This window comes from Myxine glutinosa, chromosome 3 (genome assembly GCF_964187855.1).
Source record: "Myxine glutinosa chromosome 3, kmMyxGlut1.1, whole genome shotgun sequence".
NCBI lineage: Eukaryota > Metazoa > Chordata > Myxini > Myxiniformes > Myxinidae > Myxine > Myxine glutinosa.
In genome coordinates, this window is record NC_136263.1 from 133,835,159 (window position 1) to 133,862,909 (window position 27,751).

A 27,751-nucleotide genomic window follows, 5' to 3' on the forward strand; every position below is an offset into this window, starting at 1 on the left:
TACAAACACGTTTCTTCAATTGTAATGGCTGATTATGTAACGGGAACCTCACTTCAATCACCTGGTTGATCAACAATGGCATGCTTGAGTGGTTCTGTATAGGGATCTTTCCCTTTAAATAATGACCCTCATAATGAAACCCTTCAGTTCTCGTGGTTAGACATTCATTTACTGCTGTCTATAGTGACTCGAGAGGCTTCTGACAGGGAAAACAACAAGAAAATTCAGATGCCACGCCTGACATCTGAACAACATTTAAGGGCAATTGGGATGCTTGAGGCTGGTGGTGTAAGCCAGCGAGCAATTGCCCAATGTCTTGGTTGCTCACAGCCTGCAATTTCCAACCTGGCCAGGCGTTACGGTGAAACTGGAACTGTGAATGATGGTCCACAAAGAGGAAGACCACGGGTAACCACCCCAAACCAAGACCGCTGGATTGTGCTGCAGCATCTTCGTGATCGTTTCCGCCCTGCGATGCAAACAGCTGCAGTGACAAAAGGTCGCCACAACAATCGCATCAATGTCTCCAATGTGCGGAGGCACTTGAGAAGTCGGGGTTTGGTGGCAAGACGTCCTTGCAGAGGTCCAGTGTTGAAAGCAGTGCATCGGCAGAACAGACTAAGATGGTGTCTGCAGCTTCGCTGATGGACACAGCAACAGTGGAGTGCAGTCTTGTTCAGCGATGAGTCCAGATTTTGCCTCCATGCTGCTGATGGGCGTCAACGGGTATGGCGCAGAGGTGGGGAAAGGTATGCATCATGCTGTATTCGCCAGATCAATCGTTGGGGAGGACCCAGTATGATGGTATGGGCCGGCATTTCCACCCATTTCAGGACACCTCTGGTCGTCATCGAAGGCAATCTCACTAGTCAGCGTTATGTCAATGAAGTTTTGAGACCTCATCTGCTGCCATTTCTCCAGGCTCATCCTGACATCGTTTCCAGCAGGACAATGCTCGACCCCATGCTGCTAACCTGACCACAAATTTCCTCCAGGAACAGGGTGTTGAAGTGATGCCTTGGATGCCTTATTCACCTGACCTGGGTACAGAGCATCGCATGAGGTACAGAGCATGCGTCGGAGGTGTACAGCCTGCATCACAGATCAGGGAGGGCACACACTATATTGAGGACTGCTGTCATTCTGTCCTTGACTGTTGGGGGTGTTGTGTTCATTCCTGTGTCATTTTGTTTTGACTGTATTCAGGTGTTTGCCTTTGTGTTGCAGTGCTGTGACTTTTGTGGCACCGCCCCTTGTGACGTTCATGCTTTTTGCTTTTTTGTGATTGAGGCAACCTCTTGTTTATTGACATGTGTTTCGTAAAGATAGCTGAACTTTACCTCTGCGTTCAAATATTTTTCATTTTTGCGTGGAGGATTTCAATGAGTGTCCTTCTAAAGATTTGATAAGTTTCTTTTGATGTTGAGTTTACTTTCACCTGCACGTGCCTTACCATGCATTCATGCTACACTCTCCCTTGTACTATCGCTGCAGATGTGACAGTTAAGAGTTTGAGGGAGAAGCTCCGGGAGCTGGAACTGGAGTTGGAGAGCCGAGCACAGCAGCTGGCTCAGGAGAGAATTGAGAAAGAGCGAGCTGAGGCAGCACAGAGGGAGAGGTAAGCTGAATTGAATTGCTTGCAGAGCTCCAACTGATTTAGTGGTAATTGTAGTAGTAGGATCATAGTAATAGTAGTTTTGTCCTCTGCTTTATATTCTGCTATCCCCACCTCCCCCCCTTCCATAGTTATTTGAGAGAGGAGAAGGAACGTGCACTTTCCCAACTTCAGCTCGGAGAAAGGAGAGCACGAGAGTTGCACTTGGGTTAGCGTGACGTCTGTTCATGATCTTGGCGGTTTGGGGGGAGGGGGATAAGTGGGATTGTCGGCAAAGGCCTTTTGTATATCTTACCTGTATCACACCTCAGTTCTCGTGCTACTGTGCATTGCAGATCATTATTTTTGAACACAAACTATCATCCAGAATACCACAGTAAATGCGTGGACATGATCATATTTGAGACTAAAGTACGAGGATCAAAACAAATTACAGGGAAGACAATGTTTCCCATCTCTCTCTCTCTCTCTCTCTCTCTCTCTCTCTCTCTCTCTCTCTCTCTCTCTCTCTCTCTCTCTGTCTCTGTCTCTGTCTCTGTGTCTCTGTCTCTCTCTCCCCAAAGACAGGTTTGGTGCTGCCAAAGCAGCCCATGGGCAAGGATTACAATAGGTGGTTTGCTTTTTCTTTCCCAGCAAGGGCAGTGGCAGGAATTTGGAATTTGGCCATTTGTAATGACTTTAGCACAAGTTGAAAACATGACTGATTCGTGAAACAAAGTGAATTATTTTGGGCAAATGGGGTGAACAAAAAGAACACAGTTGCGGTCTATTTGGCATAGAATTAAGATAGGAACTGACCTGGCAAGTGGGAACATGTTCTTTCTTCATTCTCCCTTTCCATGTCTTCTTTCTGTCCCCCTTATGACCTTCCTCTACCTTTCCCTGCATTTGCTCCCCTCTGCCATTGTCTTGACATAGCCCTGGCTGCTTGTCAAAGTGAGGTCCTTGAAGTCAGAAATAAGTATGAAGAAGAGGCATCGGCAAGGTGAGAGAATGGAAATTTCCTGCGAATAACTTTTCCATAGTTTGTAAAAATATACGACTTTAAAAAAGTAACAAAATAAATTAACGCATTGATGTTTATTGTCATTTCTTACCAGGTCGGCAGAGTTGGAGCTGCTCTTAAGTGACATGGAGAGAGTTACTCAGGTAACCAGCTAATGATATGGTGGAGTTAACGATGCTGCTGAGCTTTGCTTTTTGGTTGTGGAGATTATCATGTAAATTTCATCCACAGCGGGCAGAAGGTGCAGAGCGAGAAGTGGAGAATCTGAGAGAGCAAACAACGTCTGCCATGGCCACCACTGATGATGCAAGGCATGCAAATGAGAGGGAGGTACGTTCACCAGGCAACCACACAAGTTACTTGAAGAAAGCTCTATGACATCATGTAACAAGTGTTTTAATAATTAGAAGTCCTATCCAAAGCACAACATGCATACTAATCTCAGTATTTATTTTTTTATTTTTGGTTTTGCTGGCTTGTTCTCTAAATATATATTTAATAATATCAAGTACATTGAAGTTGGTTGCATTCCGTATAGTCTACAATATGTCTGTACCTAAATTCTTCATCCGTGCTACAGAGCTGGGGATGACCTCGTTTTTTTTTTTTACAGTAACTAGTCGAAAAGGCCGTCAAAAATGACGGGTTGGAACAGTTTATTCGACGGTACAGCCACGTGAGAGTGCCAAAGTCTGAACCCTGAGTCTTACGAATTTTTGTGTCCTCTGGGTCATGTGGGTCAACAATACCCATGACCGCCCCACACCTCTCACCTCACCACCATCCCCTCAAAATCCCCCATCAACCGTCACCCTAGTGAACAATACCCATGATCACCTCACCCCCTCCTCCACCATCCCCGCACAATCAATCATCACCCTCACTAACAATACTCACAACCCACTCCTCCCCCCCCCCCCCCCCCCATTCCCATTCCCAATCACTATCGGAATCCGAGGTCACAATGCACTGTTTCCCTGCAGGCAGAATCACGGTGAGTTCACAATGTGACGTCACTGGCAAACAGGAAAATCGACACTCTAGGGCTTTTTTCGGCGCTTTTGATTGGCAAATAAAAAAAATTCCCTTCAAATTAGACCGTGATTAATGATTGTCAATGGTTTTCAGGAAAAAAAAGTATTTGGGTTGCCCTTTAGTAGTCTTTTGGGTCTTCAGGGTCTTTTCAGTCTTTTGTGTCTTCAGGGTCTTCCGGGTGTTTTCAGTCTTTGGGTTTTTTTTTCGGTCTCCAGGGTGTTTTTGGTCTTTAAGGATCTTTGGGGTCTTTTCATTATTTGGGTGTTTTGGGGTCTTTAAGGATCTTTGGGGTCTTTAAGGATCTTTGGGGTCTTTTGTGTCTTTGGGGTCTTTTGTGTCTTTGGGGTCTTTTGTGTCTTTGGGGTCTTTGGGGTCTTTTCTTTTTAAAGGGTCTATTTGGTCTTTTGGTCTTTGGGGTATTTAAGGGTCTTTGAGGTATTTTGGGTCTTCAAGGCATTTTGGGTATTTGAGGTCCATTGGGTCTTCAGGTCTTTTCAGCCGTTTGGGTCTTTAAGGGTCTTCGGGGTCTTTTTGGTCTTTTTGTGTTTTCAAGGATGTTTGGGGTATTTTGGGTCTTTGGGGTCTTTGGGGTCTTTAAAGGTCTTTGGAGTATTTTGGGTCTTCAGGGCCTTTTGGGTCCTCTGGGTATTTTGGTTCTCTTGGGTCTTCGGGGTATTTTGTGTCTTTGGGGTCCATTTGGTCTTTTCAGTCTTTTAGATCTTCGGGGTCTTTTAGGTCTTTGGGGTCTTCTTGGCGCTTCTGGGTCTTTGGGGCCTTCAGGCTCTTTTTTGTATTTTGGGTCCTTGGGGTCTTTTGAGTCCTCGGGGTCTTCTCGGTCTTTTGGGTCCTTGGAGGGTAAGGGTGGGTCTTTTGGGTCCTCTGGATACTTTAGGTGAAGTATTTCAGGTTGCAATGTGGGTGGAGTCAGGTCAGCTGTCCAACCAATGGGTGAAGAGTGGACATACATACATACATACATACATACATACATACATACATACATACATACATACATACATACATACATACATAATCACAAACACTTGCTCCATTATATATAGATTATAAAATGTTACACTTCGTCGCTGGAGGCATTATGTTTTCAGGTTGTCCGTCCGTGCATCCATCCGTCCATCAGTGATAGGTTTTCGTTAGCAGGATAAATTGATGGCTGAAATGATCCATGTCAAACTTAGTGCAGGTATGTATAATGAGGTAAAGATGAACTGATTCGATTTTGGGGTCGCAATGTCAAAGGTCGTAAGTAAAAATCCTGTCACCGTGATAACTTGTGAACCAGTGATGGGATTTTGACCAAAGTGTGTACAAGCATTATTGTATGTTACTGGCAAACTGGAAAATCACAAGTAACAATGCAGAGATGAACTGATTTGATTTTGGGGTCAAGAGGTCAAAGGTCAGAGTCTGTAATAGGTTTTTGTTATGGCAATAACTTAAGAATGGCTGAAGGGAAACGAGTCAAACCTGGTACAAGTATGTATAACGATGTAAAGATAAATGGATTACATTATTGGGTCAAGAGGTCAAAAGTCAGAGATCCTTTCAGGTAAAAATTCTGTTACTTTGCTAACTTGTGAACCAGTGATGGGATTTGACCAAACTAGGTACAAGTACACAACAACAACATGCATTTTCAGGCCATTTTCCCTGCTAGAGCGGGGGTTAGCCTTGCGGTCCCCATGACGATCTTCTCCATCTTGCCCTATTTTCTGCATCTCTCCTTGTTAACCCCCTTGCCCGCATTTCTTCTTCCACCATCTTTAGCCAAGTCTTTCTCGGTCTTCCCCGTCCTCTACTTCCTTCTACATTCATTTCCATCACTCTTCTCAACCAGTCACTTTCATCCTTCCTCAACACATGACCAAACCATCTCAACCTGTTCCTCTTCACAGCATCCATCACAGGCTCTATTCCCATCATTTTTCGCAATTCATCATTTGTCTTCCTCTCTCTCAACGATACTCCGCACATCCATCGAACCATTCGCATTTCCACCCTTTCCAACCTTCATTGCTGCTCTACATTCATTACCCATGTCTCGCTCCCATAAATCATAACACTTCTCACACATGCAGCATACACCTTTCCCTTCAGCTTCAACGACACTCCCCTCCTTATCAGCATGCCACTCAGTTCCCGAAACTTCTTCTATGCACATCTCACTCGAGCAACCGTTGCCGACTCTGATCCACCTCCTCCATTCAGCATGTCTCCGAGGTAGCAAAATGTTTTCACACCTTCCAGCTTCACGCCGTCTCCAAGATCCAACTCAACATTTCCTCCATCTGCAGCTCCCTCTGTGCACACCTTACATTTGAATGTAGCTGCCACACTGGTTAATGACCCTCTCAGACCACTACATTTTTGATGAACCCACTCAGCGCACATTGTACATTGAATGGAGTTCACTCCGACACCCTTCTTGCACACAGCACAGGGCCACTTCCCAGTTCTTTCCACCTCACCACATGCTTTACCGCTTACCATCACCTTCGTCTTTCCGATATTCACCTTCAGACCTTTTGTCTCCATACATTCCTTCCACTTGTTCATCTTTTCCTTCAGTCCATCCATACTTTCCGCAATCAACACCAGATCATCTGCATACAACAACTCCCAGGGTAAACCCTCCTTTACATTCTGAGCCAGCACCTCCATCACAGCTACAAATAGTAGTGGACTTAGTACCGACCCCTGATGCACTCCCACCTTCACCTCAAACTCAACACTGTTCCCGTCCTTCGTCCTTACAGCTGTGCGCGCTCTTTTGTATATTGCCATCACTACTCTGATCAACCATTCCTCCACTCCTAACTTCCTCATTGCCCATGTCAATACTTTGCGTGGAACCCTATCGAATGCTTTCTCCAGATCAACAAACCCAAGAAAAAACTTCTTCCTCTTCTCCATGTACTTCTCCTGCAACTGCCTCACAATAAAAAGCGCGTCTGTCGTTCCTCCTCCTGGCATAAATCCAAACTGCATTTCGTCGATCTTCACTTTCTTCCTTATCCTCTCCAACACCCTTTCCAATACCTTCATTCCATGCTCCAATAACTTTATCGCTCGGTACGAGCCACACTCTAGAGGGTCACCTTTCCCCTTGTATAGAGGGACGAGGGTACTCAGTTCCCAATTCACTGGAATGCGGCCTTCCTTCAGTGCCAGATTACAGATCTCTGTCATTCTCGTCACACCCCAACTTCCTGCTGCTTTCAACATATCTCCTACAACTCCCGTCGGCCCTCCCGCTTTTCTACTCTTCATTGCTTTTATCGCTTCCTCAACTTCCTTCTCAGTTATCTTCTCTGCCGGTCCTAAAACTGGGGTACTCTCTATGTTGCCATCCCATTCATTCTCTGTATTCAACAGCATTTCCATATATCTTTTCCATCTTCCTTTAATTCCATCTGGGTCCACAACGATTTGTCCCACTTCATCCTTCAAGCAACTCACCCCCATGACATCACACCTCTCTTTCGCTATCTGCTTTGCAATCCTGAATGCTGCTCTCTGACCCTCTTCCGAATCCAAGCGTTCTCCGAACATTTTCCTACATGCCTCCTGCGCCTTTGCTACCTCTTTCTTTGCAGCCTTCTTGGCTGCCTTATAACTTTCATGCTCTGCTGTTTCTGCTCCCGTACCCTTCGCCTTCTGCCACTCCTTGAACTTCTTCCTCTTCTCGTCAATCCTCTTTCCAACTTCATCATCCCACCACCATGTTTCCGAGTGCCTCGGTGGTCCTTTTGTCCATCCACATACCTCACCAACGGCTCCCAACAGACTAGCTTTCATTGACATCCAACCACTTTCAAGCTCAACCACATCATCCTCTACCCTACTCAGCCTCTCTTTTAATGCCTCCCTTACTGTCACCTCTTTCAACGTCCACACCTTCATTCTCGGTTGGTACTTCACCCGCCGAGCTCTCCTCGCACCTTTCACCCTTATGTCGCAAACAACCAAGTGGTGCTGCCCCTGGGATCACCTTTGTGTCCCGGAGGTGCCCCCTATCTCGCCTACGCACCATCAGGTAGTCAACGGTTGTCGTCGACCCACCTGACGTGTATGTAACAAGCTTATTATCCTCTTTCTAGAACTGAGTATTACAAATCAACAAATCAGCTCCATCAGAAAACTCCAAAATCCTTTCACCTTCTCCATTTCTTACACCATATCCATAACCCCCATGAACTCCCTCAAAACCATCCATACTCCTTCCCACATGTCCATTTAGGTCTCCTCCTACCACAACAACTTCCTCATCTTTCACGTTTTCCATCAGCTTCTCTATCGCACACCAGAACTTGTCCTTCTCTTCATCGCTCCGACCAACCTGCGGAGCATATCCCGAGATGACGTTCACCAAGAGCTTTCCAATCATCATTTTCACCATCATCAACCGATCACTCACTCTCGTCACACTCACCACACTGTCTACAAACTCCTCAGAAAACAGGACACCAACACCATTCACGCCCTCCAGGCACCCTTGCCACACAAAATTGTATTTCTGTCCCTGCCTACCCTTCACCATTCTCACACCACTTCCCTTCCATCTCATCTCTTGCACACAACATATGTCCACTCTTGTTCTGACCAATACTTCCACCACTTCTTCTGATCTCCCTGCCATTGTCCCTACATTCCATGTCCCAAACCTCAGAAACCGATCTCCACTTCGGGCTGTACCCTGCCCATATGTAGTTAAGTGAAGTCACGAAAAATGGAACACTTTCATTTTTCTCAATACAGGGCTTGATATTTTCTTATTACAAATAAAATATCCACTATTTTACACTTGTATGATGTGTAATGGGGTCTCCTCTACCTGCAGAGACAACTTCAGTGCAATATAACAATTTTTGGTTCTTGCGTGACAGGTTAAAGGCCAAAAAAGGGGGTATTTTTGGCATTAAAATATAAAGTAGTTAGACTATGACATTTATTTGATCAACTATTATTAGCAGGAAGGTTTTGAGGTGTCCTTATTTTTTAATGTAAAATTTAAATGCTACGGTTTATTTCAGTGAAAAAATTATCGTTCTACCCCCTCTTCATTGCGGAGTAATTGAGATGGGAAGATGGCGCTATTTTCAAAGTGAGCTCAATTTGAGTGGTACTAATTATCACTCTACTCCTTTACAAATGGTAACAGAATAACTATATCTTTTGCATTTTTCTGTTGTAGATACCATTCTCTGTTGAAGTCTATAAGTAAAATTCAATAAACATATCACATCATAAAAAATTTTGTATGAGAAAATCATCCAAAAATGTCCGTCCCCTTATGTCACGTCCGTCACACCCTAATTTATTCAAAAAGTAAGAGTTACAAAAATATGAAAAAATATGCCTGAGACAGCTTCAACCATTAGCTATTCTCAAACATCAAATGATTATTTTGTGCCTTTATGTTAATTTGTAGAAGGGGAAAATAATGATTCCGTCCCCTGAAGTGTCACATCCGTCACATAAGTACCAGAAATGACAAACGGTACGACTTGCATTTAAATACATGTACTTAAAGTTATAATGAAACAAGATGTTATCTAGGTCAGCACCACATCACGTCGGCCGAGTCAGCACCACACCACGTCGGCCCGGTCAGCACCACACCACGTCGGCCCAGTCAGCACCACACCACGTCGGCCCGGTCAGCACCACACCACATCGGCCCGGTCAGCACCACACCACGTCGGCCCGGTTAGCACCACACCATGTCGGCCTGATCAGCACCACACCACGTCGGCACGGTCAGCACCACACAACGGCGGCCCGGTCAGCACCACACCACGGCGGCCCGGTCAGCACCACACCACGTCGGCCCGGTCAGCACCACACCACGTCGGCCCGGTCAGCACCACACCACGTCGGCCCGGTCAGCACCACACCACGTCGGCCCGGTCAGCACCACACCACGTCGGCCCGGTCAGCACCACACCACGTCGGCCCGGTCAGCACCACACCACGTCGGCCCGGTCAGCACCACACCACGTCGGCCCGGTCAGCACCACACCACGTCGGCCCGGTCAGCACCACACCACGTCGGCCCGGTCAGCACCACACCACGTCGGCCCGGTCAGCACCACACCACGTCGGCCCGGTCAGCACCACACCACGTCGGCCCGGTCAGCACCACACCACGTCGGCCCGGTCAGCACCACACCACGTCGGCCCGGTCAGCACCACACCACGTCGGCCCGGTCAGCACCACACCACATCGGCCCGGTCGGCCCGGAGCCTGGCGCGAAGTCCAAGGACATCAGCACGTCATCCGAAAACAGCTCAAGTTGGTGTGAACCATTCGGTCAATGGCGCGTTATGAGATGGCGCATTGCCATGTCATTGGCTTGTCATTGGCTTGACATGGTGGTGCATAATGCAAGTAATGTGGAAAATAGCCATTTATTGTTGATACACTATCCTTGTTGAGTGTCAAAATTAGATTTTCACTTACCTTGATGTAATTTCATGTTGTCAGGTTGTCACAGTTTACAACTGACATGTTTGATGTGTTTCTGTTATTTGTTCTCAGCTTTCATAGATTTTAGAAAGACTGGTATCATGTAAATAATTTCTGTCATGCAAACTATCATTTATTATGGAAAAGTACCAAGTATCTTATGATTTCCATACATTGTCGCTTATGTCACGTCCGTCACACTGAGGTGATATTGCCTTTAATGTTAAAATACACTGTACTTGGTGAACTAAGAGGGGTATATCGTATAAAGACATGAGGCATACAATAGATTTTGAGAGTATTTTGTACTCATGAGTCATGACCCATAAAATTTGCCAGAGGAAAACTTTTCATGGTAGATTGTGGTAGAGGGACACAATATGGCAACACCAGCAAACCAATGTTACATTTTTCCATCACAGACTTACACTTAGTATTTTTTTCTGATAGTTTTCACCCCTCTGCATCTTCAAATGCCAAGAAAATAATATTAATTAGAGGTAAACATTGATCGGCACATGATCTTATCAGTGTGACGGACGTGACATAAGATATTGAATTGTCTAATTCACAAGCCTCCATTTTAAAAGCAAGGCAAGCCGTTATCTTCTAATCATTATTTTTGTACACGTGGACCCTCATACTCTAAAATAAAGCAACAGACAAACTGTTTAAAGGTAGAAAATGTTCCACAGCTGATTTTTACATAAGTGTTCCATTTTTCGTGACTTCACTGAGTTGTAATTGTCATGGTTCTCTTTTTGAGGCAATGTTTTTATGGCCGGATGCCCTTCCTGACGCCAACCCTCTTGGTCGTCTCTTATGAAACGCAGGGATACGGTGTACCTATTCTAATCCAGGGTAAACACTGGGAAACGTTTAAAACATGGAAATTCTGGGGGGGGGGGGCATCACGGCTGCGGGGGCCCCGTCAGCACCACGGTGGCCCGGTTAGCACCACACCCTTGGAAAGGACTTCGATGCACGTCGGTCCAGAGCCTGGCGCGAAGTCCAAGGACATCAGCACGTCATCCGAAAACAGCTCCGGTTGGTGCGAACCACTCGGTCAATGGCGCGAACCAAGTCCCGACACGCCCTTGCTCGCTTGGCCCCGATGAAGGCCTCGCTGGGTGTTCTCCAACAGGGCAGAATTGCCCACGCTGCACTGGATTTCGGCGGCGGAAAGCAGCCACGAAGCGACGATATTCGGTCGGGCTGTATAGTCAGGTTCACTATGTTTTTTCGTTCAAAATTTTGGTAGATTAGCAAAACTATACATTTTTGGAATATTCAGAGCATGAGGAATCCAAAAATTAATGTTTACATTTGCGTAGACACCTTTGCGAAAATGACACAGGACAGTGATGAAGATCTGTAAAAGCATATTCCTGAACAGTATAGACCTCGTAGATCCTGTGTATAGGACTTATAGTTCAATCTGATACTACCTATAACTTCCTATAACAACCTATAACTTCAAAGGACTTGCAATATCATGTATTATGTAATACAGTTATATCACAAATATAAAGACAATGGTTTTCAATTACCTTTGTTTGTTGCTTTTCTATAATCCTGAGCACTATTTTGAGGCCTTTATTGGATTCCTTGACCCAGAAAACATAGGATTAGCATATTTAATTAAGTCTCTAGGTTGACTAGAAGCCGAGATCGCGCAAAATATGTATTTTATGGCGGCCATTTTCAAAATCAAAAATGGCGGCCATGCAGGTGTCTGTGCAAATGCCAACATTGATTTTCAGATTCTCCATGCTCTGAAGATTCCAAAAATGTACAGGTTTGCTAATCCCACAATTTTGAAAGAAATTATATTTGTTAACATGGTGAACCTGACTATCTTCATCACTGTCCTGAGTGTCATTTTCGCAAAGGTGTCTACACAAATGTAAACATTAATTTTTGGATTCCTCATGCTCTGAATATTCCAAAAATGTATAGTTTTGCTAATCTACCAAAATTTTGAACGAAATTATATTTGTTAACATAGTGAACCTGACTCGTAATGCGAACACCACGGCGGCCCGGTCAGCACCACACACTTGGAAAGGACTTCGATGCTGTGGAGAAATCGAAGCAAGCCTCCTTGCTCGAGCGGACCGGAAGCGGAAGTTGTATATATTATTGTTGTATTAGCCTAGGTACAAGTATATATTATGATAAAGAGATTAATTGATTCGATTTCGGCATTAAAGATCAAAGGTCAGAGGTCATGTCAGGTAAAATGTGATACTTGAGAACAGCTGAAGGGATTTAAATCAATCTTGGTACAAGTGTGTATAATGATGTAATAATGTGGGTGGAGGCATATCGGTCGAGGTCTTGTCGTCAGAGTGTCGTTCTAGTTTTCAAATATCTTTATCCCCATGGTGAATTATTGCACATAAATCTAAAAAGTGGATATAATCACGGCCAAGAATATTCAAATGTTCATGAACTCGCATGACAAATTTGGTGAATAAGAAAAAGCATTAGAGAATATCGAGGGAGGTACGATTGACCAATCACAAGTAACGTTCTAGCCGACATGACCTACGATGAAGGCAATATGGCGGTGCCCACGTCTATTTGACTCGGATAAGAAAACTGCCGGGTTTTCATCAAAATTTTCCATTATGCACGTTGTTTCTTCAACAAATAGTAATTTCATTCCGTTTACCAACTGTGATGACTCGGAGGCAGATTCTCAGGAGACAAATAGTTTATTACACCATCATTCAGTTGGCCTTGAATAGCTGTGCCGCCATTATGCACGTCGACATACTCATCTCATGTAGTTCCAACAACGGATTACATCATAGTACAAATCCCAACGTGACAAAACGGAGTCACGACACCAACCAATCCTGGCTTAGATTTAGCAGTTTTGTGACTGATTGGAGGCAAATATATAATAACATTTCATGCAAAGAAAGTGAAGTTGTTGCGGACACCAGAGCCGATGTTGGTTTAGATTTTGAAGATGTACAATAGTACATCGGTGTTCAACTGAGAAATGGCAACATTTATTTGGGGTTGGGAGGTAGAGATTGAGGACTTGGAGTTTGTGTGGGTGGAGGAGTGGGGGGAAGGGGTAGGGAAAGAGTTGGGGACTTGAAGTCACATTTTACATCCTCTGATCCCTAATAGTTATGTATAAATACTTAAATGTGGGTTGGTAGGTCTATCATTGAGAGATGTGCAGGGTTCGGGGATACTTGACTGGAGACCAAAACTGACTTTTTTGAATTTCAGGATGAATTGGTGCAGAGAGAATGGGACATTGATCAGAGAGAGCAAGAAATCGAGAAGACGATGTGGGACCTACAGAGAAGAGAACAGGATCTTGAGAGAAGAGAACGAGGGCTCGAGAAGAGAGAGCAGGAGGTGGAGATTTTGCAAACTGAGCAAGCCAAAAGGTTACAGGTATGAAGAGTTTTCGCGAAGTGCAATGCGAAAGTTGGGAGCTGATGTTGTGCTATCCCCAAATGATGTATTGTAATGAAATGATGCATTAGACAGGTGTGCATGTGTGACACCTTTGCTGGAGTTCTAGCACACACACTCTTTTTCCTGTTTTCCTTCTTTCATTTGCTTCTTGTGTTCAACTGTGGCTCCACTGCTGTCACTGCATTGTCACCTCTGTCACCTCGCTTTTGCATGAGCCTAGATTTTGTTCTGAAAAAACCTGCAATTTACTCTTTAAGAGGGAATTGCATTGAAACTCCTTTGCAACTGGAACGGCACTCAGTAGAGCACTTACCTCCACCAGGCTGAACCGTTTACATTTTGTCGCCCAACAAAATCGAATCGGCTTGTTCTTGTCCATCTGTTTGTATCTCATACAACTCGTTCACTGAATTTCGTCTGAATCCGTCCATACCTGTTTGAAATGTCATGCTACATATCATTTTGGCCGTATCTCTCAATGGTGATGAATCGCTTTAAGGATTAAAAAATTGTCACCTGCATCCAGATCCAGGTCGTCACCAAAATCAAATCAATTGGTTCTTGTCACTCACCCAACCTGTCCACCAAGTTTTGGCCGAATCTGTCCATTGATTTTTGAGATATCGTGCTAGGTATCGGTTTTTGCCCTATCTCTCAATGGTGAAGAATCACTTTAACAAATTTCAGATCCAGATCTTCACCAAAATCGAATCATGTCGTCCGTGTCACATTCCCAACCTCTACACCAAATTTCGGCCGAATCCATCCACAACTTTTGGAGATATCTTGTTCACAAACAGACGAACAAGCAGACAGGGGTGAAAACATAACCTCCATCCACCTTCAGTGGCGGAGGTAATAAACTGTCATCCGAGTGGTTCACAGGAAGGGTGATTCATCAATGTGTGTGCCGTCCCTCGGATGGACATTAAACTAGGCATCCTGTCTGCCGGAATTAGTTGGTGTACGTTAAAGATCCCACGGTGTCCTTTGCAAGGAGTAGGTGTGCTATCGCCGGCACCCTGAACAGATTCCAAATTCCTGCACACTCAGTTGAGTATCCTGTGTTGGAGTGGCAACACGTCCAGTATTGTTACCCTAGCCAGCAAACTGCTTCCACGGAACCAACACTCCAGTACATGATTATCGTTAATGAGTATGATGGGGAGTCAAAGTTTCTCACTTTCTTGAACTGAGCCCAAAACGTGCCATTCCATTTTAATAGTATGGTATTGTATAAGAGCTAGCACAAAGAACATGTAATAAAGGGAGCGGGAGATAAGAGGAGGGTGGGGGAGAGAGAAGCACAACAGTAGAGAACAGGGACATCAGGAGATCTGTGGAAAAGAGAGGGCAGGGGCAGGGTACATGGGATAAACAAGATGGACAAAGGGGATTTCAGGAAAGAAAACGGAATTTGAAGGAGGTGGATTTAGGGTGGAATAGACCATTTAGTTAGTATCAGATCAAATTCCCTAGCTGCTAATCTTCAAAGAAGTGATTGGTATAACCCGGATTTTAATTCCCATTTTGATATGCATGTTAAAAGGTATCTCAATATGAAGTTCGCTCCAACATCTCTGAATCACCAGGAAACCTTATCTTCCTTTTTTGCAGACGAATCCACATTGTGATGTACAGTACCCTATCCCTCTGCTTGGCAGACAGCAGCTGCATGTCTCTACTTACACCGATTATAATACCGGCAATTTGAATAGGCCCGGGTGTTTTATTTTAAATTTTTGAGAGTGGAAGCTGTTGCTTCCACTGCATGACATACTTTGGATATCTGTTTGATGGTGTTAGTCAGGCATTGTTTTTCTCGAAAATGTATGTGTTGGAGGAAGTTCACATAATTTAAGTACATTGACTGAGTGAAGGATATCTTGATATTGTTGACCTGTCAATCAGTGGTTTTCCAGACTTCTTCCCCTTACCTTTAACATATTGAACAGAAACTTGTTACTTGGCTTTATTGTGATAACTTACAGAACCTGCAACTTATTATGTAGCTTTGCATACCTAAAACAATTTTCCAACTGTACATGGCTCAAAATTGCTGAGTGCTTGGACCAAAAACATTCATTGGGACTAGTATGGGACATGTATTGCAAAGCAATTCTCCCTCTCGTTTATTAGTCCCTACCCAAAGGGGACTATAGGTTTGCTCTCCGTCTGTCCGTCCATCCTACCTGTGGTTTTCTGCACTGCTTTTCCATACCCTTCAGCATATTCAACTGATACTTCGTACATGGCTTTATTATAAGTTGCAGAACAAGTTTGAGTTTTGGGGCATTTTCTCAATTTTTCATGGAGTTATGGCCTTTTTCGACTTGGTAAATATCACATTATACATGGGTCAGTTTTCCAGACTTTTCCCCCTTATCCTTTAACATATCGAACTGAAACTTGGTAGGTGACAACTATTGCAAAGCAATTCTCCCTTTTGTTTTATTCCCTTTTTAATTGAATCAATTTATCCCTCCTGACTGAGTGACTCCCACAAAACTTTCCTAATATATCAGGATTTTTTAAATCTCCTAATCTGTTTGCTCCACATCTACTAGCTGTCAAGGACACTTGTTTTGGCAGGAAAGAGAATGACCTTGTTAATTTGAGAATTTTCACACCAATTCACTATACATAATGGAAGTGAGGTTTATGTATCATTTAATCATTGTTAAGTGGAGATTAAGCTTTTGTGCTTGCCTTTGCTTTAGGAGTTGGAAAAGCATTTGAGAATGCAGTCAGATTATGAAGAAATCAAGGCAGAATTGAGGTGAGAGAGAGAGAGAAGTGGGGAAAGAATCCCAAACCAAGTGTATGTTTGCAATTCCAATATTGTTTACTGGTGTTCAACAATTTTGCTTCATCTTAAGGCTTAAGCTCACAGCAATGCCATCATATGATAAGCAACAGTTTATTATTGGGCTGCCATGCTTTAGTAAGCGTCTCAGTTTGAGTGTACTGACAATCGATTTACAGAACATGCACATTGCTACGCTGGCATTTACCTTCACTCTTCCATGCTCCACCATCATTTCTTTTCTACATGCATAGATTTTTTTTGGGGGGGGGGGGGGGAGAGGGAGCACATATGCCTGCAAGGGTTCAAACCTTTGTTGTAGATGTTTTCATCAAATTTTATACCTTAAACCACAACTTTCGTACTTGTTTATCTTGTTCAGGCAATAAAACCACCAACTTCAACAAATGCTTGGTGTCCCCAAACTTGATCCAAAGAATTGGGAACAGATGTTTATAAAAGTGAATTACTTAACCTTGAAGAATAGATGTTTATAATGAGGATGCCCAGAATGAGCCTGGTAGTGCGCTTGAATCATTGCTTGAAACAAGAGTATTTGCAATCGGTAACACGTATGCCTGCATGGAATGATGAAAATGATTAGGCTGATGTCAACTTTCATGTTAAAATTCAGAAAAGTGTCTTTATATGGAGATATACTCCAAAAATAAATCATTTCTTTGAAACAAGGGTTTAAATTTTTTAAAGAAGTCTTACACATCCTATAAGTGTACTGAATGTAATTATGAGTTCAAACAATGACGGTAGCTGAATGATCTGATCTATTCCTCATAATCCAATCAATCCCAAGAGTAATCCTTCAAATCAAGAAACTTGGATTTTCTTTTAACATATTTAAATCGAAAATTATGTGCATTGCATTTCTTCTTTTTGTAGATAATTTCACTGAAGCTTTCATTTATTTCTTTTTTTACGTATCGACGTGATTTTAGCGACAACTATCACAAGGGATGAAATTGATATAATGATGCTTTTCACATATTTGAGAGGCACATATTGGATTTTAAAAATATGATCATGTCGTTATTTTTGGCCAAGCATTGGAATGCATTAATGTTGTCGTAAACATGCAATTTTCATTGTACTTTTTCCAATATTTAGAGTTTTATATCCCAGTCAAAAAATAAACCTGAATGAAGAAAGGAGTCTGTTGGAGAGTTAATAAACACAGTATAAAAAAGTAAGTTGGTTACCTCTCCTTGTAGGCTGCTTCGCTCTGTGGAACTTGCTCATAAATCGGAAGAAGAAGGAGAGGGGGAGGTGAATCTTTCCTCTTTGGTTTTTGACTTTCTTTCATAAAGAACATAGTTTATACCATGTCTATATTTTCCAACACATTTCCTCATACGCAGCCATTAGAAGTATTATTGTTGGAAAGAAGCAGGCGATTACAAGATGAGCTGGCAGCCCTGCGAGCTTCTGCTGGAGAAAGTGCGGGTAAGTTGCAATAGCGTATGACAGAAAATGAGAGTGCGGTACATTGAGTAAAGTAAATATGTGAAACGGGAAAGGGAGCAGACACAAAAGGGGATTGATTTTTTTTTTTTTCCTTTCCAGCTCAGTTTATTGATCTCGAAACTCGATATAAAGAAGTTGAAAAGGTTGCTTCAGACCAAAAGGAGTTAATTGGTCGGCTGGAGCATGACCTCCAGATGACACTACCACTAATTGGCAAAAGAACAGAAGCAGAGGTAAGAAAGTAATAGTTGCTTTTATTTTCTCATTTTCTTTTCTTTTTCTATTCGCCACCACTGCCAAATTTGTCCTGTTTCTCTCTCCCCCGCCCCCACCAACCCCCCTCGTCTTATAGACAGGTAGGTCCCTGTGTGAGAATGTTAACAGCTTATACCCAACAACCAGATTATCAGTCAAAGTACCTCCACCAGGTCGATTTTGCCCTTTTATCCTCGACATGATCTGCATAGTTGAGGGTGAGCACACAGTCACCACCTCTTCTTGCTGAGGTGACTCTTCGCTCTACTGTATGATTACTACTACAGATGTATAATTTTGTCAAATCCCCATTGTCGCCCCCACTGCTCTCTTCTTTGACCTCCTGTTCATTGATCATCTACTAAAGAAATTGCCAAACCTCTACCGTCAAATTCCACAGAGAAGCAATGTTTCCTCCACTTTCTTCATTCACATTCATTTGTGATTTCTGTATACTTCTTCATCATGTAGCCTGGTGTTGGCTTAGCGGTTAGGGTGCCGGCTTGGGATCCTAGGATCCTGGGTTCGAATCCCGGTCGATCGCTGAATTAACACCAGGGGGGTTGACTCAGCCTGTCATCCAAACGAGGTCGGCAAATTGAGTACCCGTTCACTGGTAATTCCCTGTGTGTCGCAAGGGGTGACTAACAGGGTTGGCGGCAGGAAGGGGATCCGGCCATAAAACAATGCTTCAAAAAGGGGACCACGGTTCCCAAAAAAGGCCAACCCCTGCTCTGCGGGGGAAAATGGCCTCTAAAGGTGGTTCCTTCTTCATCATGTGCTTATGTTCCCCATCAACACCCCGCCCCGCCCCCCCCCCTCCCCAAGCCTCCAAAGATAGTTGACACTCCTAGCATCACTATATTTGCTTTATCTGACCATAACATCACATCAAGTGTGATCAGTTGGCACAGTCTGGGCAACGTCCATCGGCCTCCTGGGATTCACTGGCCAGGTTGGATTCATTAGTTGCATACAGGATCTCTTGAGGATTTGCTCTTTATTTGGCCTGTGAAGGGCCTCTCTTTCTTATCTTTGAGAGGTCCTGGGTTATATTTCTTCATTAAGAGTGCTGAACTGTTCTTTGGATGCCTTCATTTGAGTTAACACCTTATTATTAGTCCCCTACCGGTGTACATCGGAGGGGACTATAGGTTTGCACTCCGTCCCTCAGTCTGTCAGTCTGTCAGTCCGTCACGCAAAGAACAGTTTTCCGGACTTTTTTTCTAAACTCTTAATGCTAATGATTTCAAACTTGGTACATGGTTTCCTCATGATAAGACTTTACAGATCAAGTTCGAACTTCACGACGTTTCGATCATTTTTGACAAAGTTATGGCACTTTGAACTTTGGTAATTTCCCCAACAGTTTTCCGGACGACAGACTGCCGGTAGGGGACATGTATTGCAGCGCAATACTCAGAATGCTTGTTTTGCTACGTTCTCTCAATGACTTCACAAACACCTTATATATGTTTCAACTAGAATGGCACTCGTTGACGTCGCGATATTGACCAATATGCCTTCGCCCACTATATTACATCATTATACATTCTTGTACCAAGTTTGACTTGGATCCCTTCAGCAGTTCTTAAGTTATCACAGTAACGAAATAATTTTTACTTAACATGACCTCTGACTTTTGACCTCTTGAACACAAAATATCAGATTATGTGTACATCATGATACATACATGTACCAAGTTTGATTTAAATCCCTTCAGTCGTTCTTAAGTTATTGCGGTGACAAAGACCTATTAGAATCTGACCCTTGACCTCTTGATGCCATAATTCAATCAGTTCATCTTTGCATAATATATATTTGTGCTAAGCTTGTTAAAATTCCCATGACTGGTTCAAAAGTTCCCTCGGTAACCAAATTTTTACATAACAGGACATCTGACATTTTACCTTTTGACCCCAAAATCTAATCGGTTCATCTTTGCCTCATTATGCATACCCATACCAAGTTTGACTTGGATCCTATCAGCTGTTCTCAAGTTATAAACCAATCACAGACTCTGACCTTTGCCCTCTTGACCCAAAATCAAATCAGTTCATCTTTGCATCATAATACATACTCGTACCAACTTTGGTCAAAATCCCATCACTGGTTCACAAGTTATCGTGATAACAGGTTTGTTACCTCACATGACCTTTGACGTCTTGACCCCAAAATCGAATCAGCTCATCTTTACCTTATTATACATGCCTGCACCTTATTATACATGCTGACCTTATTATACAGGCCGATTGGGCCTTATTATACATGCTGAAGGGATCCAAGTTTGACTGGGATCCCTTCAGCTGTTCTTAAGTTGTGGCGGTAACGAAAACCTATCACGGACGGACGGACAGCCGGACGGAAAACCCAAAAACATAATGCCTCTGGCAACTTCGGCGGCAGAGGCATAAAAATCCCAATAGGTCTACACTTACAGCATTTATCTCCTGTAGTTTTCCTCCACTTCTTGAGATTACTTGCTGTTTAAACATCTAAGACGAGGTGATCCTGACAGCCTGTGGTATTCCCGATTAAGGCTACTTTTTTTTTTGTGAGGGGGATTTTCATAGTAAGGGCATTTTATGAGATATTTCACAAATCTGTTAACTAAATTGTTACCAAAAAATTTCTTCACCAATATGTTTGTAAAGGTGTGTAATAACATGTGTTAAAATGTTGAAGGTCAACTCCCGTGGGAAACCCAGAAAAAAAGCTGTTGAATTCGGGTACCGAAAAATGATTTTCGAGAATTTTTATTTTTTTTAATCGGCCCTTAAGTAACTTATGAGGGGTCAAATAAGGGTTTTTCATGATTCTGAGTTGATTGTTAACATTTATATTTTCACTTTTACATTTACACACAAAGTAGCTTTTATTTCACATACATATATAATACTCAAGAGTTATTTCTCATTCACAATGTCAGAAGTTTCAACAGTCATTGTCTATGTCTTCTTCAGACTCAACAACATCATAACTGCAGTTTCTGCATGTAATGCCATTACAGACTCCACAGGCCGAGATGCACGTGACGCCATTCTTCTTGCAGCTGCATCGCCGGTTGCTGCAATCTCCATGACAATTACAGCTCGTGAACTGCAATAGCTCCTCAGGAGCCGTGGGGTCCAGTGTTGGAACTGGCTCATACCCATGCACACCTATTGTCCATCCATAGTCACTGGGGTTCAGAGACATGCTCTGTAGAAGGATCCAGTCCCGGGTCTGCAGGTAGGCACGGAGTGAATGTTGTGCAGCTGCACCCTCTGTTGGAGGTAGAGTCTCTGGTTTGATCACCCACCCCGCTGCCCAGAGTGTGTCACCTGGAGTGAGGAGTGGCTGATCATGAGCCAGGGAGGAGGAAAGCTCAGCGAGGGGGAGAAACATGATCGCGTTCGTTCCTATCTGTTTCCTGTTCGTAAATGGAATAATCTTTACTTCAGTTCCTCTCAGGATCTTAGCTTTGTCGAGTGCCTTCAACTTCACCCGGGGGAAAGCTGCTGTTGTCTGTGGATCTGGCAAAGGTGGTGCCGGAGAGGTGACTTCGATCCAACCCATTGAGTGAAAGGGAGTGTTTCCGTGAATAGAGACAATGTTTAAATCTATATTGTCTCCAACAAACTGAGTGACTGCATTGTTTGTTTCCCCAACCTCCATAAAGACCACCTGATCATTACTTGACAATTCACTTTCACTGGCTGGCACTTTGGCTGTCATCACTGATTGATCCTCAAGCGCAGCATCAACCGCAACCTCATCATTGATCTGTTCATCGGTTTCCTCCACAATGGTGTCAAGAGTGCCAGAAGTATCTGGAACATCATCTCCACTCCTACTATTAAGGAAGCAGTATTTGTAGTTTTGTGTCTCCGTGTAAGACTCAGTGTATCCCAGCCGGTGGAACTTGTTGAGCATCCATTTTGACCCAATTATATGATCAAGTTGTATGGCAAGCCCCATTTGGTGTGGCAATACTCCAGACCGAGGTCGACAGGCCTTAATAAAATTCTGCCCCCAAACGGCAACTCTTTCGTCTGTCTTGACAATCGGTCTCAAGAACATCTGAAGGCTTGCAGGAACAAGTGTCAGCTGACTATCGATGTCAATCATACTGTGTGTGGTGGGGTATGACTTTGGACCTAAATCAATCAAGGCAATATCATTGGATATGAACTTGAGTGCCGTCTTTATGATCTGAGTCTTCTCATCTCCATGGTCAAGATTAGCATGATGCGCTTGCAGAATATTGTCGGTGCCATCTTTGAGACAGAGTACATCTGCCCTTCTTTCCTGTGTTGTGAAATACAAGGTGTCTTCGTATTTCTCTAGAAGTTTTATCTTTAGCCAATGCTTTGAATAAGAAAGGCTCTTCTCTGGTGACTGATCAAACTCCTGCAGCTTTTCATGGACTTCGTCCATGTTCATTACCCCATGCTCTAATTCTGAGTCTAACCATTCGCAGAATTCAATAAAAACTGCCTCTCGCTCCTCATCAATACTCCTCTGTCCTCTCTTCCTTTTTCCTTCCTCATCAGTCTTGGACAAACTGTCACCTCTCGCAAACATAAGTTTGCATCGCAAATGGTACAGTGTTTCTTCTGCTACCAAGTCGTTGATCCCTTCCAGGCGTCCAGTGACTTCAGTGCCCCAGTCATCCCCGCGACTCCGTGCTGTCTTCAGCAAGCTTGCCTTCAGTGTATCTGCAGTCAAATTATCTGGCACTCTGTATTTCTTTCTAGCTTGTGCTGGATTATTTTTGTAGAGCTGGGCTGGTTGGTTGCAAAGAATGCATACATCCTTATACAGGAGGTCAACTGACTGTGATCTTCTAGAACTGCAGCCAGTTGATGAACTGAACTCACAAGTAGTGCGTCTTCTCTTCAACCTTGATGACTCTTTCTCTGCCTTTGATGCTTGAGCTGACTTCTTGGTGGTTGCAACAAAGTTGTTGTACAGATCATTTTTACACTTCTGGTGGTACCTCAGTTTTCCTTCCTTTTGAGCCTCCTTCATACGTTCCACAACAGTAACATTTTCGACAGTTTCTGCTTGTTTCAATAAAGTTGAGTATCCCTTTGGAGTTGCCTGTATGAGCCTTTCAGCTGGTGTATCCGAGCGTGCACAGATGAAGCAATTAAGCACAGGTGGAGTAACGTCTTCATCCATATTGCTAGACTCCATGTCCTGCAAAGTAGAAAATGAGATATATTTAAAAATTATTTTTCCACAAAGGAGTGTCTGTGGTGAAATATAAATGTTAACAATCAACTCAGAATCATGAAAAACCCTTATTTGACCCCTCATAAGTTACTTAAGGGCCGATTTAAAAAAATAAAAATTCTCGAAAATAATTTTTCGGTACCCGAATTCAACAGCTTTTTTTCTGGGTTTCCCACGGGAGTTGACCTTCAACATTTTAACACATGTTATTACACACCTTTACAAACATATTGGTGAAGAAATTTTTTGGTAACCATTTAGTTAACAGATTTTCATATGTTTCCCTTACTATCAGGGTCCAATGCTCGTAGAGTTGCACAAACAATCATACATACACATGTAGACAAATACATGACTTCAGACTAACACATCCCACTAAGCTGGGGGGGGGGGGGGGGGGGAGTAGGGGGCGGGCATAATTTCCCAAAGCACTCTCGGTCCCAGCGATGCTAGCTGCAGGCTTTTTTGACTTACTTTTCTCTCCACTCGGTGGGGAAATCCAGGAGGAATTTCCTGCCAACCCTTTGGGGTTTTCCATGCTCTATCAGTTAAATGCTGAGTGTCAAGCAAGGAATCAGCATGTAACATGTTTAGTCTTTGGTATGACTTGGCCAGGGTCAGAATCAATGACCGATCTTCCAGACTCAAAATAAATGTCCTAACCTTGTTGCCACAGAGTCTAGTTAGTTGGACTTTCTGAACTGAAACTTTGGATTTTCTTAGTCTTTGCCTCTTTTGAGAAAACACCGAGTTGGTTGTGCTGTTGTGTTTTTGTTTTGAGTTTATTTAATTTTGCAATTGCCAACTATATTCCCAATTCGCAGAAGAGGCAGAGCATGAAAGTTATAAGGCAGCCAAGAAGGCTGCAAAGAAAGAGGTAGCAAAGGCGCAGGAGACATGGAGGAAAATGTTCGGAGAACGCTTGGATTCGGAAGAGTGTCGGAGAGCGGTATTCAGGATTGCAAAGCAGATAGCAAAAGAGAGGTGTGATGTGATGGGGGTGAGTTGCTTGAAGGATGAAGTGGGACAAATCGTTGTGGACCCAGATGGAATTAAAGGAAGATGGAAGAGATATATGGAAATGCGGTTGAATGCAGATAATGAATGGGATGGCAACATAGAGAGAAACCCAGTTTTAGGACCGGCAGAGAAGATAACTGAGAAGGAAGTTGAGGGAGCGATAAAAGCAATGAAGAGTAGAAAAGCGGGAGGGCCGACGGGAGTTGTGGGAGATATGTTGAAGGCAGCAGGAAGTTGGGGCGTGAAGAGAATGACAGAGATCTGTAATCTGGTGGTGAAAGAAGGCCGCATTGCATTGCATTGGGAACTGAGTACCCTCGTCCCTCTATACAAGGGGAAAGGTGACACTCTGGACTGTGGCTCGTATCGAGCAATAAAGTTATTGGAGCATGGAATGAAGGTATTGGAAAGGGTGTTGGAGAGGAGGATAAGGAAGGAAGTGAAGATTGACAAAATGCAGTTTGGATTAATGCCAGGAAGAGAAACGACAGACGCGCTTTTTATTGAAAGGCAGTTGCAGGGGAAGTACATGGAGAAGAAGAAGAAGTTGTTTCTTGGGTTTGTTGATCTGGAGAAAGCATTTGATAGGGTTCCACCTGAGGTAATGACATGTGCATTGAGGAAGTTAGGAGTGGAGGAATGGTTGATCAGAGTAGTGGTGGCAATGTACGAGAGAGCGCACATAGCTGTACGGACGAAGGACGGGAACAGTGGTGAGTTTGAGGTGAAGGTGGGAGTGCATCAGAGGTCGGTACTAAGTCCACCACTATTTGTAGCTGTGATTGAGGTGCTGGCTCGGAACGTAAAGGAGGGTTATCTGTGGGAGTTGTTGTATGCAGATGATCTGGTGTTGATTGCGGAGAATATGGATGGACTGAAGGAGAAGATGAACAAGTGGAAGGAATGTATGGAGGCGAAAGGTCTGAAGGGGAATATCGGAAAGACAAAGGTGATGGCAAGCGGTAAAGCATGTGGTGAGGTGGAAAGAACTTGGAAGTGGCCGTGTGCTGTGTGCAGGAAGGATGTCGGAGTGAACTCCATTCAATGTACAATGTGCGCTGAGTGGGTTCATCAAAAATATAGTGGTCTGAGAGGGTCATTAACCAGTGTGGCAGCAACATTCAAGTGTAAGGTGTGCACAGAGGGAGCTTCAGATGGAGGAAATGTTGAGTTGGATCTTGGAGACAGTGTGAAGCTGGAAGGCGTGAAAACATTTTGCTACCTAGGAGACATGCTGAATAAAGAAGGTGGATCAGACTCAGCGATGGCTGCTAGAGTGAGATGTGTGTGGAAGAAGTTTCGGGAACTGAGTGGCGTGCTGATGAGGAGGGGAGTGTTGTTGAAGATGAAGGGAAAGGTGTATGCTGCATGTGTGAGAAGTGTTATGATTTATGGGAGCGAGACATGGGTAATGAACGTAGAGCAGCAACGAAGGCTGGAAAGGGTGGAAATGCGAATGGTTCGGTGGATGTGTGGAGTATCGTTGAGAGAGAGGAAGACAAATGATGAATTGCGAAAGATGATGGGAATAGAGCCTGTGATGGATGCTATGAAGAGAAACAGATTGAGATGGTTTGGTCATGTGTTGAGGAAGGATGAAAGTGGCTGGGTGGTAAGAGTGATGGAAATTAATGTAGAAGGAAGTAGAGGATGGGGAAGACCGATAAAGACTTGGCTAAAGATGGTGGAAGAAGAAATGCGGGCAAGGGGGTTAACAAGGGGAGATGCAGAAAATAGGGTAAAATGGAGAAGATTGTCATGGGGCCCGGAAGGCTAACCCCCGCTCTAGCAGGGAAAATGGCCTTCAAAACGCCTGTTGTTCTTTTTTGTATTCGCAATGTCTCTTGGATCGTGTTGCGGATTTGAGAATCCTGTGTTTTTTTTGTGTAAATATCACCGTCTAAGTAGTGTAATGATTCCTTGTAAATATCTCTGGTTTGTGTGTAAAGGTCAAAGGTCGTTCTCTTAGTTAGTCCATATACATACACGCAGGCCACCATATACCCTTCTAAATAGTTATTTCCTTATTATGTGTATTAGTTTAAGGCTGTGTCTCCCATTAATTGACTCTGCATTGCACCGAATTGAAATAAGATAGAATCCCTTTCATTCCCTCAAAGCCTCTATTGCCAACTGCATTCGCCGCCATTGCCATGTGCTCTTACTCGGAGAAGAAGGTGGGAGGAGTCAACCAAGCGCCAGGAACAAGGCATGGCTTTGCCAACGCCTCATCAAGGGGGCGGGATCGGTGAGCCCTCGCGACCAATCCAGGCCGAGGCGAGCTCACCGATGGGCGTTTCTAAAAGGCCGGCGGCTTGATCGCCACGCGCCTTATAAAAGGAAGTTGGGAGGGACTGCTTAAGCAGATGACCAAGGAAGCCCCCACGAGCAGATAAAAAGCGCGTAAGAGTTCACCAAAAGCAGTCCACCGGGAGCAAGTTGAGTTTCAGTGAAGGAGTCCACCAGAGTTGCTGAGTTCAGTGGAGGAGGAGCTGGTTGAGCAGTCCACCGAGAGTGGAATTGAGCCCAGTGGAGGAGGAGCGGCGGCATTGAGGGATAAACCGCAGCTTTGAGACCTCCGTAGTCCGGCCCCCCTGTGACACGCAGCTTCGACCCGCTGCTACGCGGGAACCGATTGCTGTGGGATCGGTGGCCGTCGAGGTCGAGCCCGACGTCCCGTGCGGGAGCAAGCTCCAACCTGAACCTTCTTCCCCTTCCAGCCATTTGTGCCCTTCATCCCGATCATCATCCCCCCGTGTAAGTCTGATTGTCGTCCGTCTTTTATGTTGTCCTGGGGTATAAGTAAGTCTGTATAAGCTAGAAATTGCACTGTGTCTTCTGGTCCTTCCATCTTTCTGTCTTTATTTTCGTATCTTTCCTTCTCATTGGTTACTTTTGATTGTGTACATAATAGTTCGTAATAAATTATATTTGTTCTTCCTACCTTGCCTTTCTTTCCTTTACATCCGTTTCATCTTAGTGATTTCCCCATTGGATACCTGTGGCACGATTTGGCCTACGTTTAAGAATCGGGTCAGTTACTTGCTAATGGTTCGTGCCGCGGCTGCTAATCCGCTCGGCAATTAACATCTTGTCCGCGGTCGCGAACGGGGTTGCTCACCTGCCTCCCTGGAGGGAGCTGCGCAACTTCAGGACTCACGTCGGTCCGTCATAAACAAGGGGATTAATCCCCCCTTCTTAAGGGGAAAAAGGCCGACGTAGAGATCCGTAACAATTGGTGTCAGGAGCGAGATTCGGACCTGAAGTGCGCCTAGCGCACTCAAATTATGAGTGGCCCGGAATTTTATTTAACATCCTAAATTTAAAATCGTGCCATGGATAGTCAAGGCGATCGGATGCTGGTGGGTGAATTAGAAGAGG

The 27,751-nt window shown here is 44.0% G+C and overlaps 1 protein-coding gene across 1 annotated transcript in view; it reads left to right on the forward strand.

Moving 5' to 3' along the window:
* Positions 1–27,751, forward strand: part of LOC137423201 (protein CASP) — a 53,204-nt gene that overhangs the window by 11,731 nt on the left and 13,722 nt on the right. Inside the window, exons 6-15 of the mRNA XM_068110089.2 lie at positions 1,495–1,618; positions 1,747–1,823; positions 2,534–2,600; positions 2,716–2,764; positions 2,853–2,951; positions 13,396–13,566; positions 16,311–16,369; positions 17,623–17,677; positions 17,770–17,854; positions 17,975–18,108. Coding sequence (XP_067966190.2) covers positions 1,495–1,618; positions 1,747–1,823; positions 2,534–2,600; positions 2,716–2,764; positions 2,853–2,951; positions 13,396–13,566; positions 16,311–16,369; positions 17,623–17,677; positions 17,770–17,854; positions 17,975–18,108 — 920 coding nt within the window. The remainder of the gene's footprint in view (positions 1–1,494; positions 1,619–1,746; positions 1,824–2,533; positions 2,601–2,715; positions 2,765–2,852; positions 2,952–13,395; positions 13,567–16,310; positions 16,370–17,622; positions 17,678–17,769; positions 17,855–17,974; positions 18,109–27,751) is intronic.